This window comes from Squalius cephalus, assembly GCF_949319135.1.
Source record: "Squalius cephalus genome assembly, chromosome: 2".
Lineage (NCBI taxonomy): Eukaryota > Metazoa > Chordata > Actinopteri > Cypriniformes > Leuciscidae > Squalius > Squalius cephalus.
The window spans coordinates 56245663-56268488 of NC_137123.1; the positions used below are offsets into that span (position 1 = coordinate 56245663).

At 35.2% G+C, this 22826-nt stretch overlaps 1 protein-coding gene across 2 annotated transcripts in view; it reads left to right on the plus strand.

The window, feature by feature from the left end:
- Positions 1-22826, plus strand: part of mad1l1 (mitotic arrest deficient 1 like 1) — a 66448-nt gene that overhangs the window by 19847 nt on the left and 23775 nt on the right. For both annotated transcript variants that reach the window (XM_079853658.1, XM_079853657.1), the window contains exons 11-17: positions 2991-3135; positions 7798-7938; positions 9463-9519; positions 9784-9875; positions 10880-10970; positions 18311-18515; positions 21386-21576. In XM_079853658.1, coding sequence (XP_079709784.1) covers positions 2991-3135; positions 7798-7938; positions 9463-9519; positions 9784-9875; positions 10880-10970; positions 18311-18515; positions 21386-21576 — 922 coding nt within the window. The remainder of the gene's footprint in view (positions 1-2990; positions 3136-7797; positions 7939-9462; positions 9520-9783; positions 9876-10879; positions 10971-18310; positions 18516-21385; positions 21577-22826) is intronic.

Below are 22826 nucleotides of genomic sequence, written 5' to 3' on the forward strand. Positions count from 1 at the left end.
CCTCTCATGTAAATACGTGCTGCCTTTCTGCTTACTGTTTTGATGTCCATTCTTGTTTCAGCAGTGACCTTACACAAAAATTGGGCAAAATACTGGTACTGAAAAAATTGTGATATCAAAAATGTGTAATGTGTAAAATACCAACATTGCTCATATTTTGGTACCTGGCAGATAATGTGAACGATCTTGCTAGCTGTCCTCAACTTGCTGAACACAGAGCTGTAGAAGCGACATATGGATTTGGATTCTTTGCGTACAGACATAATGTAATACAATTAGGCATGTCCCAATCAAGATTTGTAGTGCCTCCAAGTCATACAGAGTCCCAGTCTGATACATTAGTTTTTGTGCATCATGCACAATCTTTCCCTCTTCTTTCTTTTTAATGGTGGTTTGCAAACCCATTTGAAGGTGTATACCACCACCTACTGTTCGACACCTGCATGACATCTGACGTAAAATAAAATATCGGGCTTAAGATAGCCGGCCCCGATCCTTGAGATTGGCTTAGGACATCCCTAGTTACAATTAGGGCTGTCACGATATGATATCGCGATTATCGCGTCCAAAATAAAAGTTTGTATTTACATAATAAATGTGTGTGTACTGTGTATAATTATTTTATATATATAAATACACACATGCTTGTATATATTTAAGAAATATTTGCATGTATATACTGTTTATAGATTTATATATAATTTATATTATATAAATATAAATATTGTATATCTAAATAACTTTTTTTTTTTTAAATATATACATGCACGTATGTGTATTTAAATATACAAAATAATTATACACAGTACACACACATTTATTATGAAAATACAAACTTTTATTTTGGATGCGATAATCGCGATATCATATCGTGACAGCCCTAGTTACAATATTGCATTACTCCCTAAAAAAGTAACTAATTGCCTTACTTGGGGTGTATTCACACCTGTGTTATTTGGTTCGATTGAATTGAACTCAAGTTCGTTTCCCCCCTTGGTGCGGATCTTTTGGGCAGGTATGAATACAGCAATCGTACTCTGGTGCGGACCAAACAGCCATACCGAGACCCAGCTGAAGAGGTGGTCTCGGTCCTGCTGCAAACGAACTCTGGTACGGTTTGAATTTCTGTCCAATGAATGGATGACCTTAGCACACGTGTGGTTTTGTTTACAAATTTTGGTAAATTACACTTGCAAAAAGGGCAGTGTGAAAGCGAACCACATCAACAACAACAACAAAAAAATCAACATTGTGTTTGGTCTGGACCAAAGCAAGTGAACTAGCTGACTTTCCTGGTGTGAATATACCCTTAGTTACTTTTGTGTTACTGTTTCTCAGCTGAGCTGGGCTTGCTTGTTTGTTTTTTTAATGACAAAAAGTTCTATATTTTGGCAAATGTAAGGGTCATTTCACACCAAAAGTGAAATGATTAAGCCTCAGGCTGAAGGAAATGCAAATTCACTCTTGTACAGTAGGGGGTGGAGCTCAAACAAACCTTTCAGCTGTGCTGCCATTCTGGATTGCAGAAGAATAGGACACAGGAGAAGTTCAACACTCTTACTTAAGCAATAAAAAAAATTTAATCCAAATGTCATATGTAATAATAATAAAAACAAAAAATTCAATGAAACTTGCATTGTTTACTTGAAAAAGTAACTCAATGTTAAGTAAAGCAATGTTACTTTACTAGTTACTTGAAAAAAGTCATCTGATTGAGTTTACGTAACTCACATTACCCCCAACACTGATCTTAACGCACTACTTATCTCTTGTATCTGATTTAAAACGTGCAGAATGCTATATCTGATGAGTCATAGCTGACATAAATAAGCGTAATTTTTGCTCTGCAAACATCAATAACAGCTTTAAAGGGTTAGTTCACCCAAAAATGAAAATTCTGTCAGTAATTACGCACCCTCATGTTGTTCTAACCCTGTAAGACTTTCGTTCATCTTCGGAACACAAATTAAGATATTTTTGATGAAATCTGAGAGTTGGCTCACTCCTTCATAGGCTTATAATCGATATCTGCCATCCTAGAAAGTTTAGTAAAGACATTGTTAAAATAGTCCAAGTGACTACAGTGGCTCAACCTTTAGTTTATCAAGCGACGAGAATACTTTTTATGTGCAAAAATAACGACTTTATTCAACCATTCATTTTCTTCTGTGTGGGCTTCTGAGTGAGTTCACGTAGCATAACAGCGCAATGCTTCTGGGTTGTACGTCAGAACGTAGGCTCACTATTGGCCGATGCTGGTCATGTGTGTGATGCTGGCTGCACTGTTACACTACGTGAACTCACTCAGAAGCCCACACAGAAGAAAATGAATAGTTAAATAAAGTTGTTATTTTATTTTATTTTATTTCGCACAAAGAGTATTCTCGTCGCTTGATAAACTTAAGGTTGAGCCACTGTAGTCACTTGGACTATTTTTAACAATGTCTTTGCTGACTTTTATGGGATGGCAGATATCGACTACATAGAAGCCTATGAAGGAGTGAGCCAGCTCTCAGATTTCATCAAAAATATCTTAATTTGTGTTCCGAAGATGAACGAAAGTCTTACAGGGTTGGAACAACATGAGGGTGAGTAATTACTGACAGAAGTTTCATTTCAAGAATTTTCAATGTTGCTAGTAACCATGGCATAAGTGGTATAGTCCACGGCTAGGTGTACACACACACACACACACACACACATACACACACATATACACACACACACACACACCACACACACACACACACACACACACACACACACACACACACACACACACACACACACACACACACACACACACACACACACACACACACACTTGTTGATGGCTCACTGTCGAATGGCCTAGCAACAAAGAGTGTATATTCAGCTGTGAACACTAAGCAGGCAGCTTTCATAAGGAAATTATGTCCTAGTATACAGAGGATGCAGTTCCTTTTGTTCTCCCCAGAGCTGCTCCATCCTAATGTTATTCTGGCTTTCAGCGTTCGCTCTGTGGAGAAGGCCCGCACTGAGCTCCTGCCCGAGGTCGCTCAACTGCGCTCCAAAGCTCAAGAAGAACAGAAGAAACGAGAGAACCAGGATTCGCTGGTCCGTCGCCTGCAGAAGAGAGTCCTACTGCTCACCAAGGTGAAAAGCATATAAATATTTTCAGCAATCTTGTCAAAACAAAAGGGTTCATACTTTGTAAACATACAGCACTATAAGTTTCATAAACAAAAACTTCATCCCCAGTGCAAAATGGCTATATCTTTCTCTAGAAAAATTAGATAGATACTACTTTTTGCCTGTGTTAAAAACCTGATGTTTTGTAATGTAAGTGTGCTCAATATATCAACAACTAAGGAAGTATTGTTACATTTCCAAAATTTCATTAAGTAGCACATTCATTTACAGTTCTGCTATAGTAATATAATATACCAAATTAGCACATTACAGTATAAGGACCGAAAGATGATAGTTTAAAAGCCGAAGCCACTAGATTGATATGTAAAAACAACAACAACAAAAAAACAAATAACACAGGGAAAGGGAAACTGAGTTGCACCAAATTAAAGAACAAATCAAAACAAAATAATTCCCTTAATTCTAATCCCCAAGTCCACCCTGCCTACCAAAAGAAAAATATAGATAATAAACCAAATTCTTTGGTGTTTGGACGCCCTAATTAATCTACTCTATCTACGGACAACACAAAAGTACAAGGGGTGGCGGACACTCCTTATCTAATGTGTCTAACATTCAAACACCTCTGTGTGCACCATGTATATTACGCAACCTTGCCTGTTGTCTTTTACCCAAACAAAAGAACATCAAGTTCTATCGAACAGCAGCATAAGGCACAGGTAACAAGTAGTAGGGTCACACATTCACAGAGTAGGATTCGATAAACAAATTACAACAAAATATAATTAACCAAACAAATGAACACACACATGGACACACTTGCACGTCTGTCAATGAAGCACGCCGGATGGCTTTTAAACGGGCAGTGTGGCAGTGGATTGGGTGAAGTCATGATTCCTTGATGATGATTGGCAGGAGACATATCCAATAGTCAGAGACCTGAGAGCGAAATAGCAGAATAAAAAGATAGAGATGGAGAGAGAGAGATATACAGAAAAGAACCACTACAGCACATGGAACATAACAACCCAAAACTGAAAATCCTGTCATCATTTACTGTAATTTCAAACCCATACAACTTTTGTACATCTTCGAAACACAAATGAAGATTCTGAAAATTTCAATTCTGTCCCTCGAAGATCTTTTGGGTCTGAAAGTATACAGGTGCTGGTCATATAATTAGAATATCATCAAAAAGTTGATTTATTTCAGTAATTCCATTAAAAAAGTGAAACTTGTATATTATATAGACTCATTACATGCAAAGTGAGATATCTCAAGCCTTTATTTGTTATAATTTTGATGATTATGGCTTACAGCTTGTGAAAACCACAAAATCAAAATCTCAGAAAATTTGAATATTACATGAAATCACACAGTAATTACACAGTAATCCCATGGTCATTGAACCAGGTTTTGGTTCTTTTGGCAGTGTGGGCCGGTGCAAATCCTGCTGGAAAATGAAGTCAGCATCTCCATAAAGCTTGTCTGCTGAAGGAAGCATGAAGTGCTCTGGAAATGTCCTGGTAGACGGCTGCGTTGAGTGGACAGCACAGTGGACCAACACCAGCCGATGACATGGCTCCCCAAACCAACACAGACTGTGGAAACTTCACACTAAACTTCAAGCATCTTGGATTGTGTGCCTCTCCATTCTTCCTCCAGACTCTGGGACCTTGGTTTCCAAATGAGATGCAAAATTTGCTCTCATCAGAAAAGAGGACTTTGGTCCACTGTGCTTTATTAAATCCAGAGTCAACGCAGCCGTCTACCAGGACATTTCCAGAGCACTTCATGCTTCCTTCATTTTCCAGCAGGATTTGCACCGGCCCACACTGCCAAAAGAACCAAAACCTGGTTCAATGACCATGGGATTACTGTGTAATTACTGTGTGATTTCATGTAATATTCTAATTTTCTGAGATTTTGATTTTGTGGTTTTCACAAGCTGTAAGCCATAATCATCAAAATTATAACAAATAAAGGCTTGAAATATCTCACTTTGCATGTAATGAGTCTATATAATATACAAGTTTCACTTTTTTAACGGAATTACTGAAATAAATCAACTTTTTGATGATATTCTAATTATATGACCAGCACCTGTATGAGGGTGAGTGAATAAGGGAGGGAAAATAGTCATTAAAAAGTCTGATATGACCCATTATCTTTGTCTCAACCTCGTTCTTATAGACAGTATGAGTGGCTGTAACTTCTGTAGAAATCTAGAACGTGTCCTACTTCCTGACCTGAAGTCTTTCCAAAGGCTTGGATGAGATTTAGATAAATTGCTGGAGCACCACCTTATTGCTCATACGAATAATACTCTTGTTCTTTGTTTGTCAACATCTTGGTTAATTGGTAATTAACAAAGGCTTCAATACACTCGAATCATATATCCTAAATAGGTGGTATTTGTTTTAATGAAGTCAATGTTTGGGTGTAATGATGTCAACTGGAGACATTCAGAGCATCCTCACCAGACTGATCTAAACACACATGGACAATTAGATCTGTCAGAACAAGTAATTAAGAGTTAATATAAGCAAGCATGCTCTCATATTTCTCTGTTGTTCAGTTGTTAATTACATTGATGGTAGACTGTGCTCAGTAAAATGTGGATGCATCAAATCAGTTTGTCCAGTAAAATTGTGCGGACAATACAAATGCACAATTTTTCTGTCTACAAATCTAATTAAGCATAACCGCATTTAAACATTAGATAAAGAGGTTTTTAAGATCTAGAAAAAGTTCTGTAGTGTCCAAACTTTTGAGTAGCATGGTATATGATGATAAAGCCTGTTTACACACAGTTTCAGAAAACAAATAGAATTGACAAGCTGAAATTTGGAGGCTGTTTGTCACCAGCCATTATTGACAACTTTAGCGCTTCGCCTGCTGCAGAACCGGGAAAAATGCATCAGCTGTCTTCAGAAGATTAACCGTTTTCTAGCTATGATTAAAAGCCAAGATAAAAAGGTTTTATTGTAGCATTGACCCATGTTCTCCATTAAATGAAGATCAATAGGGGTGGAAAAAAACTGCAGTGCGGCACAGATTGGTTTCCTCACTCACTCACTCACCCACATAGATTCTCTCTTCGGCAAAGGTCTGTGGCAAAATAATAGAGTCCTAAATGAGAGTTTGCTATCTGTGGGACGAATGAGGTGAGTTTAAGATAAAAGCACAGGTGAATTTCATTACAATAGAAGCAGAAAAATAGTTTTTGAAGACCGTGTGTGTGTGTGAGAATATACTGATATGTGTCGGTGTGTTGACACCCCTTAGGTGGTATAACTTGTATTAAAAGAAAGATCTGAACTGTTTTCATGACTTATAATAATACGGATAGCTCTTTGACCTTTAAAAAGTAGTACAGAGTTACAAATGAAGCTGACATAAGTTTTCAAATGTCTGTTTTTAAAAATGTCATAACTTATGTTAGTTTTTGATAGCCAGGGTTAACAACAATTGAGGTATATGATTAACACCTGGATGAATCCCACATAAACATGTCCGTGTTATTTGATTTCAAAATTGATAGTGGAAAAATAATTATATTGTGCTTTGAAGATAAACAAAAATAAATCTTAATTTTCTTGACCATTAAGCATAGTTACTGTATTGCTATAATGCAACAAAACCCTTTATATTTTAAAGAACATTATAAACAAAGCATTTCAACATACCACCATATTGTATCATGATTTAAATGGTTAAAAAAATAATTTCATTCCAGTTTACTTTCTACTATCATACTGTACATTTCAATTTGGAAATAATAAACTCAAACTGTGTGTGTGTTCTTTTTTTTTTTACTGTGAAATTTTCATGGCATATAAATATTTTGTATTTTATATATTTTCTTAAATATTTCGGAAGAAATGTGACCTTTTTGTGAAATTCACAGCTAAACCTGCATGGATGATTTGACGTCAGTCGCATTGATTGTTACGTCAGATGAACTTAACTAAAACTCAACAAATGCATCATTAACTTTCCATTTAAACTGATGTTAAAGGTCTGTTGGTGAAGGTTCTATTCAACATTAACCTTCACAACCTTTCTAGTTTGGGTGCATATATGTGCATGTGTCTGTTGGCGTTTTAGTATTCTCAGTTGACACTCCGGATAATGAATCACAATGTTTTATTGATCCTGCTGTTTTCGGCTTTAGAGACTAGACTAGATTTAATTTCGGTTTAATCGACTCTAAAATGAGATATTTACACAGATGACTCCGACTCAGAAGGGAGCTCGTTCACCCCATTAATTCTCCTCTAATATTTCTTGCATCTCTCCTCTTGTATTTAGAGCAATACAATGGCATTGCAACTGATGCCTGCCAATTAAATTGTACTACATTGATTAGGTTGACCGTTAAAGCATGTGAAATAAGTTCAGTAATAAGTGAAACACAATCAAGCTGTAGTAATTAAATTTACATTAAGACGTTGAGCAGATTCTTTCATTTGGAAATAGTTTTTTTGTACTTAATCACCCTACAATAAAAATCAGCGTCATCCGCTTATGCTTCTGCAAGCATCTCAGATAGTTCAACTTCCACACAGATAACTATATGCATGATGTCTTTGTATTGTACTGACCCAGCTTGGCCTGAATTGAGGTCTGGAATTGAAACTTGTGCTTTTGTATGTGGGTCAGGAGCGCGATGGAATGAGGGCCATATTAGAGTCGTACGACAGTGAGCTGGCCACAAGTGAATACTCCCCTCAGCTCATGCTCCGGGTCAAGGAGGCAGAGGACATGCTGCAGAAAGTCCAGACTCACAACACTGACATGGAGGTGAGAACTACATTACCCATAATGCACACCGAATCAGTTCTTTTGAATGAATATGTTCAGCACTGATTCAGTGATTTGTTCAAGTGTGGGTAATCTGGGTATCTGCAGGTTGCAGTTATGGGTGTGACGAAAGGTCTTTACAATTGGTCTTGAAAGCTGTCTGTTAGGGTGTGGGGTAGAGTTATGAGTTAGTTTCTGTTGTAGCAATTCACCTTTTGGCATGCCCATTACTTTAACCTGCAGCTATCCCTGTCTCTCGATTAGTTTGCATCCCTGCAGCATTTTACATGCTTTAAACTGTTTTAGTATAATATATGGATTGTATATATTGCTGTATTAGGGCTGTCAATCAATTCAAATATTTAATTGCAAAAATGACTGATTCAGTTATTGTTTCAGCAATTTGTGTGGATGATTCTCATAGCATTAATTTATGCAACAGCACTCTTTACTCGCGTCTGATTAAAAAAAATAGATTTAGTGTTTCTCAAACTGTTTCAGTGCGTTTGGAATGCAAACATTGAACACTCAAATATCTCCAATTCAGTAATTAAAAACCTTTTCACTTTTTAATGAATGTAACCTTGCATGTTTCTGTTGCTGCTGCCCTGGTGTTTGTATTTCTATGAATTACAGTCTCTCTCTCATGGTCTCTCTCTCTTACTTCACCCATGAAGTAAAATCACTCATGATTTTACTTTGAAAACATCACACATTTGTGGAGGTTTAATGCTAATTACAATTCCTTCATATTAAGAATGCTAATGATTCTGAAGTATTGTTTTGTTTTTTATTTCCTGTCTGGGTTTGACTTTGAATTATGAATAATTTATTTAATCTCATGTGTTAATGTGTTGACTCATTAGTAGGGCACATAAACACTCATGTTCATTTATTGCAAAACAATGTGGAAATGATACCTTGATGTATTTATGTGAAGCCATTTGTGCATTTTAAGAGAGAGAAGATGCTGTACTGCTGAATCACTAATATTGTTTGTGAAATTATATTTTAAAGAGAGTTTTCAAATGACTAATTTGCTCTGATAAACCGTTCGGATTAATTTGCTCATTCAAACTGCATACTATATTGCTTAAATGTTTGGGCGAATATCCTGCTTTATAATCGAAACATGCAGGAATTTGTAAAATTATGCACAATACCTGCAATCCCTTGCCGAAAATGAGGCCCTGTAGCTATATTGCCCAGATAATTTTCTATCTTTGGTTACATCAGCAGAAAAGTCATTCAGAAGCAGAGACTAACAAGTTATTACAATTTGATGTAATATCAAACTTTTTATAAGGAAGGTGAATTATTGGATGAATTAGATTTTGTTATAAAATGTGTGGTTCTATTAAGCTCAAGTTAGACTGTGTTAAAAAACCTGTGCTGGTGTTATAAAAATTCTAGACCTCTGCTCATGGAGACTGGCCTCCAGACAGCGTTCTTGACATTGATAGTACTCATGACTTTGTAATCAAGGACTTGTTTTTATGGGAATAATCTGTTTCACTCTTATAGACTCAACTGTTTAAAGCCCAGGAGGAAGCAGGCACCTTCAAATTACAAGCTCAGATGGTAAGTCACATCCATAACCATGGGAACTTCTTTTTAGCATTTATACGATTATGTCAGCTACCGCTTCGATCATAAATGGATTAAAATTTGCGCTGTAATGCATGCAAGAAATGAAAAACCACACAAGTCAAGTCAAGATATTAGACAAGAATTACTTTGCTACAAGGCTGCAGGTGTTTCATTTACTCGGATTTACTGTCAGTTGTAGTTTTTGACATAGTGCTGATCTTTTTGTCTTTCATTATGTTTTTATCACTTGCTCAGGTGATCTCTGAACTTGAGGCTCTAAAAGAGCTGCAGATGTCTAATGCTGAGAAAACCACCTTAGCAACAGCAGAGGAAATCTGCTCTCTCAGGTAACAAGAGATGTTATAAATTAACCTTCATACTATGTTTCGTCTGTTAAGACTTATATCACGTTTAATCTGATCATTCTGGAAGCCTGTTTCAGCTTACAAAGTGACACTTTAGGATATAAAGTCATATTGTCCAAAATAAAGTCATAAATGTGATTGTATAGAATTGTTATATATTTAGTTTTTTTATTCTATCAATGGAAGCCTGTTTCCACCAGTCGCTGCAACGCATGTCACTGAAAATCGCCAGCTCTCATTGAAATGTTCATGCCACTTTGTCACTGTAAGTCGCTGGCATTGAGAACAGGGCTTTAGACTGAGTGAAACTGAAGTCCGTGGTTTTTTTTTTAATGGCCTGTTGCATTGCCTAATTGCTATGCAAATTTGATTATACTACATTAGCTTTTGTGGCCTTGCTTGAAAAGTACGCTTTCATTCGGTGCCTACTTCCTCCTTCTTCCTCATTCTTTTTGATCCTGTAATTATTCTCTATAGAATTTCATTTAATCACTCCTGGAACCATTTCACTAAGCTGTTTACACCTTAATTGAATATTTGTTGTATTGAATACAAGTCCAAGACCCACATAGTAATCTTCAAAACCCAAACTAAACCAACTTGAATGTTGTCCAGAGCTTTTAAAATTACCAGATTACTTTTCTGAGAAATTATACAGGATGTAACGGTTCAACAAGTTTCCACTAATTGTCTGGGACCACTATATAATGTGAATAGAAGTGTTAACATTATTTCAGAATCTCTTAGTATTTGGTATGTCCTTTTGCTTTTGATTGTCACAAATGTATTTGATTAGTAACATAGAAAATGTTTAATTTTACACCAAACACTATAACGTTTTACTCTGCAATCAACCTCCAGAACTTGAGTTGAACACATAATTGTTGTTATGGTTGTGTTCCACCATGCTTGACTTAAAAAATATATGTTTATGGTTTATTTTTGTGATTTAAAATTTTGATGGAAAAATGTATTATGTTTTTCAGGGAGAAGATTGAGGAATTGGAGGCAGAACGCCAGCGGCTGGAAGAGCAAAACAACATTCTGGAGATGAGACTAGAAAGGCATAACCTCCAGGTGATACTTTCATTTTCATTTCAGTCTACATTTAAAGTCCAAAGTAGTCAAATCATGTAACGTGACTGTCGTCATATGCAGTCTACCGTGGGACATGCTTGATATTAAAAGAGTTATTAATAGCGCATTAAGTTGTTTGCGTGCTCTGATGCAGAGCAGAACAAGCAAGGTATGCTTTGGGCTTTGTGGTCACTTAAATGCAAAAATATGTCAAAATGCCGGCCTTGTCCAGTTTTTACCGTAAACACTCAGTTATGTCTTAAAGGGCTCATGACATGAGATATCACATACAGACATATAATATATATTAACATTACATATAAGAGGTCTTTGTACCATTAAAATATCCTGCAAGTTTCAAAATGTCCTTCTCATTATAAACAAAGCATTTATTTTAGCAAGGTCCAAAAATGGTTTGTTTTGGATATTGTTGGACTTGTGTCATCACACAGGCAAACACATTTGCATATGACTGCCTCTAGAGCAAGACATTGCCGAATAGTTATACATCGTCACACCATAGGTCCCCGCCCAATGGCGCTCAGTCTCTTAATGGCTGATACTTTTTATAATCAAGGCACAATGTTTTGGAGAGTTTCCAAAAAAACTTTTGTTGAAAGATGATGCAGCCTACTGTATTGGATCTGACTGCAGCTGCATTGCAAACAATAAGTAAACCATTTCATGATGCTTTGTCTGTAAATTGACGTTTTAAATGGAAAATGTTTTTAAAACACTTATTCTTAAATAGCGAAGGGGTTTTGATACTTTTTCCTATGCAGTGAAGTTAGCAAATCATAACAGTGGCCTTTCACTGACAAGCCTTAAAGGAGCTGTCACTTAAAACAGATCATTTCAGACAGAGGGTCAGAATGAGTGTTGAAAATAACCGGGGGGGTTTCACACACACATATATAAAAACATATATATACACAGTATATTTGTTTGTCTGTTTTTGTGCAAAAAAAAAAACTTTATAAACATTGTAAGTGAACATTTTAGGAAGGAACATATTAAAAAATATTTTAAAAAATCTGTGGAGGACAAGATAAAGACAGAGACAGTGAAATATGGAAACTGGAAAGCCACCCGGCATCAGAAGACAAGTGGGAAGCCACTATTGCATTGCTCCTGGATGCAAATGAGTTTTACCTTGTTAAAGCAAAGGACAAAAGGGTCCATTTTCATAAACTGCTGCTGAAACAGAGAACAATACTGCTTCGCTTCCCGATACACAAACACAAGTCCCACTGCCTCAAGATTTACAGTTATACTGGCTGTACAATGTGTTGTCAAAATGACTTTCAGAAATTAAAATGAACCACAGCCATTATAAACACCCATTTGTTACTCCACAACATACAAAGATCAAAGCTGATGGAAACCACAAAATAAATATTTCTTACCGTGACTCCATGTTTAATAATCAGGACTCCATATGTTGGATAATTTCCAAACATTATCCCTAATACCGGCATCTTCCTTGCCATCATCTTTTTGGATCCTTTTGTATTGTGTGCAGTAAAGTTTCTAACCAACCTTCTAACAAACATTGACTGCTGAAGTCTTGAATTCTTTTTGTTTGTCCATTTTTTTTTTTTTATCAGCCCAGGTTTATCTATTACTATTATAGGTTACAGCAACTATGCAGAAAGATAAAAGAACATTATCAAAACTATAATAATCTGTCACAGGTTGTTGTACTGCAAGATGACCGCGCCCTGGCTACAAAATCAATAGCAAAACATCTTTTTTAATTTTTTTTTAAATGGTTACATTTGTCATGTTTGTTATATAATTTTTGATTAGAGGGGAAACCTATTTACTAAATAATGTTAACTTAACTTGCTGCTTCATTTCCACTTTAAGTGACCGTAAATTTTTGGGAAAGAAATATTAGATCTGTGCATTCGGTCTTAAAGTGAAAAAAGAGAAAACAACTCACTGCTCTTGACTGAATAACTTTTAGTAGTTTTATAAGAATCTGTGTATATCTAATTCATCAGTTGAAGCAGTATATTATTTTTACATTTGATTACTTCAATTTATGTAGTGAATTATTTAATTGTATCTTTTAAATAATGTTGTTTGTCATTTTCTTCTTTGTTTTTATTCTATTACTGACTGTTTACTTTTCTTCAGTAATTGTTTGAGACTTTTTTAAAATAATGACTAAGATTTTGGTCGTTTCGCCCACTCCTAATCATATTAAATAATTGGAATTACAATGTTGAACAAAATAATCATGGTTATGATTTTGCCATAATTGAGCAGCCTCAATTGCTTACCTCATGCTGTTAAGGAGGCTATATATATATGGAGTTCACTGTCATTGTTTATTGAAGTATTTCAGGAACACCGTTGTGATTCTCTTGTTTTGAATGTGCAGCCTATATGGATGCAGTTTCTTCACACACAAAGAATATTTTAATATGAGTGCTAATCATTATAAATAACCGTGATCACAATATTGGGAAATAATCCACAATAACGGTATGATTTGTCAATCATGCAGCTCTAGTCTCTGTTAAAGGGGTCATGAATTGAGAAATCATAATTTCCTTGATCTTTTGACATGTATCTTAAAAGGTCATTGTGCTGTAAAAACATCCTGTAAGTTTCAGAACTCAAATCGTCTTGTTAACCCCCCAAAAAAATGTTTAATCCAAGTTCAGAATTAACATTATGACGAAATAGTAATTTAGTGCGCTAAATTATTAATAAAGAATTAATAATAAAGTGTGCCGAAAGAACTCCTACTTCTACATCATTGTGTCTTTGGCCCCGCCCACTGGTGCGTTAGTGAGATGAGAAGAAGACAGGAGAGATACAGGATCACTGGACTAAAAATAACATTGCCTTCCAAAGGATCCTAATGCTAGGAAAGTGGTTGTTTATTTTCAACTGTGAATGTCTCAGTAGAGCATTATTTGTTTGTTCTGTACATTTCACTGTGGATTCTTTGGTAAATCAGTCGTATTTCGGCGCAAACTTTGCAGTCTTTTACTGTAAGATATGGACCGGACAGTATTGCCACAAAATGTAAACAACTGTTAATTCTAATGCTTAATCTGTGATCAGTAATTGGTGATTACTGATCACCAATGGCTAAACTATCAACCTCACATTCTCTCTCTTAGTAGCATGAAAATATTATGTAAATTGTGATTAAATTAGATTACAGAGAGCGATCAAAGAACACTCCCTTTACAATCACTGGCGCTGTCAATCACAGTGTTAGGGTCTGGAATTGACCGTAACTTTTGCCAAAACTCCCGTTATAATCAATAACACTGTCTACACTCCTTTTTACATCATTTTCGAACTGTTAGTTATGGTGAAAACATTTGTAAGAGTATAGAAATCAAGTTACAATGATGAGATCACTGCATTCATGCGCTCAACAGATATGTCTGTCATTGGCTACAATGCTTACCGCTGAAACCTTTCATGCGACAGGAGTAGATCTAAATATAATGCTATAATCATCAATTTTCACGATTAGTTAATCTTGACAGCTGTAGTAGTAAAACATAGTAGAAAACGAGATACTGAACTCTACAGCAGAATGAATGAGATTGATTTCTCAGTTAAGCGATCATTATTCATAAATATTTGAAATTCTGAATGCTATGATTGACCAGTCAGATTGTGTAATAAGTAACTTGGGTTTGAATTATCATCATAGCTGATATTATATATCTATACAGTTTCAATGTTTTTTTTTGCTAGTGCAGATATTAAAGCGCTATTGTCCATTTTTATGTGTATGTGACGTAATTTTGTTACCTTGAGTATAAAAGGTTTTTTTTTTTTTTTTTTTTTTTTTTTTTCATAAAAGTGCTTTTTTTCAAAGGTGCAGTCAACTCAAACTCTCTCTCTTCCTTAACTAATATGACTTCATTGCTGGTCTAATTTCTAATTGGCAAATTATCCTTGGCATATGCCATTTTAGGACACTGTAATGAAAATAATTGTGCAGTAGACTCAGTTTGAGGCTAGCTGTGTTGTGTTTTTGTTCATGCACAGCCACACTCTGGTTTCCACAGTAACTCAGGTATATGTGTTTCTTCTCCATAGCCTAAATTGGCACTTGAGACCATATTGTGTTCGTCTGCAAAACTCCACATACTTACAAGTCCTCTTCAAATCACAGAAAAACCTCCACAGTTTTCTCCATCAACCTATAGTTGGAAAAAATGTCTTGTATTTTTACATCTTATATTTAAAAAAATATATATATTCAGATATAAGTTGACTTCAGATAAATCATGAACACTGGTCCTTATGGGTCAACAAGGAGTTTTGATGGTTCTTCACACATATGATTTTTCCCTATGGTAGGACAAATTATTCTTGGCATGCCGGGGATTGCTAGCTTTTAAAAATATTAGTTTAATAATAGCACAGTGGTGTTTTTATTTATTTCTGTTAGTCAATAAATAATGTAGAGGCACTTAGTGGAAACTCAGACTATAAGTCCTAGTGTTTAAATATTTATGCCGTTTAGGTATGCGGTTGTGTGTTGGTATACTATATTTATATATTAGGGAAGGAGGTATGTCTAATATATACACTGCAATATAAAATAGCATGTACTGTGTTGTATTAAGAAACTTGATGAACACAAATCACAAAGACAAGATTCATTATTTGTATTCTACAAATAAATAAGCCTGCCATCAGTGCCAAAGCAGCTTCAAATATGTAATATATGAACAAAATATATAAAAGTAAAAAGTAATATTGCAAAACCATTACAGCAGTGGCCAAAAGTGATATAGGAAAATGTATATCTTTATTCAAATATTAATACAATTTGTTAAAGATTTTGTAAGCATTTGTAAGTGTAATTGTGCTTAGAGTCAATCGTTTTATTTTTGGCATACAAAGCCTTTATTCAGGCTGTCATACAAAGAAATGTTGAACATGCAAAAACAAGAGAGAACCAACAAAATATCAATAACTGATTGGTTTTCTATGGTGTAGGCCTGTAGCTGTAGTTTAGATTTTTTATTCTTTTTGTGCCAAATAATTTTGCCAGATGAATACCTTAACCAAGTTTAGTGTGTTGTTCTTCTCTTGTATTTAAAATATTTAAATAAAACATTTAAAACATTTTCCTTATATTTTGATTAATCGAACTTATTGGGTCATTAAAAACAAATATCACCTCTGGACATCATTTTTGGCCACTACCTTAGTTTACTTTTTCATATATTTTTTTTAAAAATTTTGTTTCTATATTGGCAAATGCCTTAAAATTCCTGGCTCTACTGCACTGTTGTCACACTCTATTGGGTAAACAGCCTGTTATAGGTAAATTTTAAACATTAGCCAGTGACATAATGGGAAGATATAAGGCCACATCACTTTTCCGTCATCTTTGTGATGCTTCTATATTTATCAGGGGCCTCCCATCCATTTATCCTTTCTTTTCCTGACTCGATGATGCGATCAGTGGGCTGAAATGCAGTCAGACATGCTCCATTAGACCTCAACGCTGGTGCCAGCCCAAAACAAACTGAAAAGTCTGGAATTCAAGAGCTGCGTCATTCATTCGTCCTGCTCTCTCAATCACTCAGTCTTCTTAATGTGCTTAGACTTTGGCTCTAATATTAATAGACCTTCTATCCATTATCTATGACGCTTCAAGTGCCACAGTAAGAATAAGCGACTTCACAAGTACAGTTAATAATATCAACCCACTCCACACACTTGTCGGTTTTAAGATGGTTTATTTTTGGGACTGCTAACCTTTGCTGCCTTTTTATTGTTGTCCATGCGTCATTCGTGATTCAAGCTGTATTATATTCATCTTGAACACTTGGACAGAAAATGTATGTATATTAAAAAAAAAATTAAATATCAATATATTATTCTTCATTCAGTTCTAAGCAACAGAATCTGATTAAACAATGTATTTTTTGACCAATTATCAAAATAACGTTTAGTCCTACAAAGCTGTTTTTTTTTTTACTATGTTACAGCACAGTATAGGTCTATTCCACACAGAAACAAGTCTTGTACAGAGAAATTTCATGTCGGCACGTTATTTCAGACTTACCTGCTAGGCCAGAGTCGAGCCGCTCGCAAAGTTAGTGGTCAGATTTCTTTGTCATACTCTTAAGAATAACCACAACAGTGTTCAAGAGCAACAAATTGCCATTAGCTATTAAATGCACTCCTTTAATTTGTTAGTTAAAAATATAATAAAAAAACAGATTAAAATGTGAATTATTTCTCAAATAAATTATTATTATCATTATTTACTTTGTTTCGGAGTACCATTTATTTGGGCATTTCTGAGTTTGTTCGTCCCTTTCATCCCCAACTTCATAAGTAACACTTTAACAAAAGCTTAATCTTTCATTTTTAGTAACTCTAGTTGTTTCTGTTCTTTCATCCCCTTCTGTTCTGCAGTTATGTCATCTCTTCCTTACCCCTCAGTCTCTATTTCTCTTCTCTGCCTTTTTGTCTTCAGCTCAGGATGATGTAATTTGCTCAGTAATGAGATGTTCAGATCGAGGCATTATTCTTTGATGGGGCCTTTAATTCACCAGAAGGCTCAGTAATGGCTTTTAAACCCCTGACGTTTTAAACCCAAATGAAGAATCGTTCCAGAAGATAAAGCCTTTCGTTTCAGACAGGGATGAACTATCACTTCTTTGGTCCTTTTGTTTGGAGGGTAATTCGGATAAATTTATTTTTTATGGGGGGAAAGTCTTCAGGCAAAATTGGACTTGATTTTAACCCTTCATGTTAACTGATTTTCATTCATGAACTTCAACAGTGTATGTATTGGCTCAACAAATCAAATGAGCTATTGAACTGACCTTAGTGACATCTATCACTTAACAAATTTATTTCTTTTCAGGTAAAAAAAAAAAACTCAGATAACTTTGTTTTGTCCTAAAGTGCTAATGAGTGTATAATTTTGATTTGATTGAAGAATTTGGATACTTATGAAAGCAAAATACAATTCAAAGGCACTGATGTTCAGATTGGATGTGTTTTAAGGATTTTGGAAAACAGCATGTTATGTTTCCAGACTTTTTATTTCAGTGTGTCTTTTCAGTTTTCTTTTCTTTTATTTATTTTTCACTTTTATTTTAATGTTAATTTGTTTGATCAGAGTCTAATTCAGTCAACAATTACAATGGTTTTACATGCCAAAAGTATTCAAAGGAATGGTAATTAGCTTTACGTTGTTGAGGCTTATTGTCTGCACTTTTTCTTCTTTGGAAGAATGAAATCAAAACTCAGTTTGTTTAAAAGTTTTATAAAGTTTAATAAACTTTTAACTTATAGACTCTTTTAACATGTTTTCCATGCATTAGGGAGACTATGACCCTGTGAAGACAAAGGTGGTCCACTTGCAAATGAACCCCACCAGCATTGCAAAGCAGCAGCGCGCTGAAGAGGTGGAACAGCTGAGGGTGGAGTGTCAGCGCTTGAGAGAACGACTCCGGAAAATTGAGGCGAGTGGTGGCATGACAACAGACGACACTACCCTCATCATCCCACCTTCACAGGAAATACTGGGTAAATACTTTTTTACACAAGCATTTCAATAGTAGGGTAAGGAAACTTCCCTTTTAACTGTATCCAGATTCTTCACCAAATTTGATGTAAACAGCCCTGCCTCAGGTTTCCGCTGAATTCTCGGAGGTCTCAAAATAATGAAAAATTATTGAAATATGAAATGTTATTCTGTTGGATGAAGAATGTGTCTCAAATGTGGGTGTAAGCAGCAGCTCACAAAGTTAGACTGGTATTTGTGCGTTTCCTTACTAGAATTTAGAGTACATGTCGCACCAAAAAAAACATTAGAACAAGATGGGTGCAACTACAGCACAAAAAGTGTGTATTTATTTTATTGAGGCTGTTCGAAGTAAACTGTTTACTGTTTTAAATGGGCTTTGAGTACTTGAAAATCATGGGTTTAAATAAAGTTATTCTTCTGATTGGATGATTGTGGTAGTGTTGACCAGCAGCCAAATGTATATGACCAGATGTGAGTTTACATTTGGTCCTTATCTAAATTTAAACACTTTGCAAATAAACAAAAAAAGTTTATATGTCTGCAATTGCATTTGGCTTGACCAGTTGACAAGATTGATTCTTGAGTGAATGCATTTCTACCTGTGGAGTCGGATGTGACAACAAGGATTGTGAAAAAGATTCTTTCTAATTCCTCATCCTGTGTTGACAATGATTTAGACATTTTATTTTTATATGTACATATATATATATATATATATATATATATATATAGCCAGGGCTAAATGTTTAATTGGACTCGAGTGGTGTGTGCTGACGATCCGTATTTCTTTGGGACTCATTTATTTGCTTCATGCTCTCTCTGTGTCTCTCTCCCAATCTCTCTCTCTTTGGCTATCAGTTTGAATGCGTTCAGAAGGAGGCAAGAGTCTAATTAGGACTCAGACCCATGAGTAAACAAACACCCTGAGGTCTGCTTTTAAATTGGCCGCTGCACTTTTTCTGTCTCTATTTGCTATTCACTGTTCCTCTTTCATTTTATGACCTCATTTTTCTCCCACCTAAAATGTATGATTACGGGATTTGTGCTTGCTCAAATCTAGTTCAAAATGAGTGGGTAAATCAATTTTCAGTGGCTTTGTTGTTGTTAGTAATGCAAGAACAAGTTCTTTCAAGGGTAAAAACAGCTTTTTTTGTTGTTTTTATGCAATCACAGCACCTCAAACTCTTTTATAGAGTAAAATTGCTTTTAAAATAATCATTGATCAATTATTAACAGGGATTGGATTTAATAACGGACACTGGAAACAAATTTCTTTTTTGCCTGACACATTTAGTGCTTCATAACATACTCCCAAAGTATATAATATTTCTTTGTATGTTAGGCCCGATTTCTAACACATTCTCAAAGCCTAAGAGTGTTTAATGTGTGCTCATTAAGAAGATTGTGTATCCATATTTTTCTTTTGCGTACTAGCTTAAGGCAAAATGATTGATTATCGCAAGTATAGGATAAAAAGTTGCCCCAGGAAGTGTTTGGACACTTAAGCCACACTTTATGTTTTAATGTCTTTGCATTACATAAACTATCAGACCAGTGGCATTTATTATTTAGAAATATAGGACAATAGAGTAATAGATATGATGTGCAGAAAGAAGACAAAATGTATTTGGGCACTTTGTGGATGTCAAACTTATGTAAAACTATCATTGATAGTGTCCTATCATTAATATCCCTATCCAAACAAAAGATGATTTCTTAGATTTAGACAAAATCAGGAGAAAATGTTTCATAATTTATACCAAAGTTACATGAAAAAAAACACACACAAAAAACCCCCCACTGATTTTAATCTCATTAGAATTTAATACTGACCTCATAAGGAAAAACTAGTCCCTTCCCGACAGGGCATCATTTCTCAACATGGTCCATGCAGCCTTATAAAGTTCATGACATGTTAATTGTTAGTGTACTAATGAAGATGAGGGCCACATACAGAACTTTTTAATTGCAGCTCGTTTTAAAGGTGATTGTGTTGAGAGTTTAGTGTAATGTCTATCCTGCTCTCTATACGGAAAATGAACAAAGTGATAACAATTTTAAAAAGCTTCCAGCGGAGGCTAAAATGAGAGACATTAACATGATATATAATTAAAGTGATCCTGATGAATGGTTAAAGCAAAAGGACAACTGAACAAAAGGCTGTTTCTTCTAATGTGCAGCTCATCAAAACACCGGTAGTTATGTTATGACTGAAACTTTCAAAATTTAACTGAACTGTTCTAGTGTGCAATTACAGTACACAGCAGAACTTTTATCTCTCTTTTTTCCAGAACTTTTATTGTTTGTGATTAAATTTTCATGAAGGTCCATGAGAGAATTAAAACTGCTGTTAAGGCCTCTGTCGTACATACAGAATCCTTATATTGAAGCTATAAGATACAGTTGGATTTTTATAATCTAATTTAGATGGTCAATTTTGCATTGTTTTTCATAACCTTATTTATTACAATGGACACATGCGCCAAAAACAATAAATGTTTTATTCATTTATTACTTTTTTGTGGTTGGGCCAGTGAAAATGTAATCATTGAATTAATTGAATCAAATAGAAAATATCAAATCGAATAGAGATCTTCTAATTCTATAACCGATAATTCTTTAGAAGGATATATTGGCCTAAATTTAAATCTAAATCCAAATATTCATATAATTTTTTGAGAGCCTGATGGAAAAAAAAAAAAGGCTCACCATTAAAAGCCATGTCCTAAGCACTTCAACATTAATCAACTGTTACATATTATAATTCAATGTGTTCGATTACTTGTTAAATTGTTGCTCTTGTTCAGATCTTATTCATATAATCTGAATGTTCTACTGGTTATGTCTAAATGATGTACATGTTCTTCAGACTTGCGTAAGCAGATGGAAAGTGCAGAACTGAAGAACCAGCGCCTGAAGGAAGTGTTCCAGAAGAAGATTCAAGAGTTCCGCACCGCGTGCTACGTACTGACCGGGTACCAGATCGACATCACTGTGGAGAACCAGTACCGGCTCACTTCTGTGTACGCTGAGCATATGGAGGATTCATTACTGTTTAAGGTATGTTCATATGTAAACGTGTTTGTAACTACATAACCCATTAAAGGCAGGCGTATACTGTGCGAGTTCGGACACTCTGTGGTTTTGAGCCATTTCTCCTGAGAGAAAGAAAATTGCATGTGAGCTCGTACTACAGCAACAAAAAAAAAAAAACGCCCAGCTTGTGCTTACATGATTTTGGCACACATGGGATATTTAGTTACAAACGTACTTGCAAACTAGAAGAAAAGTATAAATTATACAAGGAGACTTGGAAAGTAGACATGGTAAACTTGGTAAAAAATTTAAATTACTCACCCTCATGTTGTTCCAACTCCGTAAGACTTTCATTCATCTTCGGAAGACAAATTAAGATATTTTTGATGAAATCTGAGAGCTGGCTCACTCCTTCACAGGCTGCTAGGTAATTGATATCTGCCATCCCAGAAAAGTTAGTAAAGACATTGTTAAAGGGGTGGTTGATTATGATTTCACTTTTCTAACTTTAGTTTGTATGTAATGTTGCTGTTTGAGCATAAACAACATCTGCAAAGTTACAACGCTCAAAGTTCAAAGCAAAGGGAGATATTTGCTTTTAAAGAAATTGCTTTTTAAGGACTACAACAAACGGCTGGTAGGGACTACATGAGTTTCCTCCCGGGTTAGTGACATCACTAACCCTAAAATTTACATAAACCCCGCCCCGGGAACAAGATTGATAGATTATCAAGACAGAATATGCTAATCACTAGAAGATAACTACACATAAGCTCATCAACATAAATTCATCAACTAACCATTCAGAAATGTTGTCTACAAGTTGTCACTTCTTCTTGAGTCTCTCCATTTTTCTGACTCCGGTTTGAACATAAAAGGCTAAATGTTTTTAAATTTTTCAGTGCATGTCTGTGTGAGTGTAAGCTGTTAAAGCTCCGCCCCCTGTGCTGGGAGCAGCAGCTCATTTGCATTTAAAGGGACAGACACAAAAAGGTGCGTTTTTGCTCACCCTCAAAAATTGACACTTTTAACATGTTATATAAAAATATCTGTGGGGTATTTTGAGCTAAAACTTCACATACACCCTCTCGGGACATCAGAGATTTATTTTACGTCTTGTGAAAATGGCATTATACCACCCCTTTAAAATAGTCCAAGTGACTACAGTGGCTCAACCTTAAGTTTATCAAGCGACGAGAATTTTGGGTGAACTAACCCTTTAAGACTTTAAGACTCTCCATTGTAGTTTTGTAGTTAGTTTGAATGTGTTGATT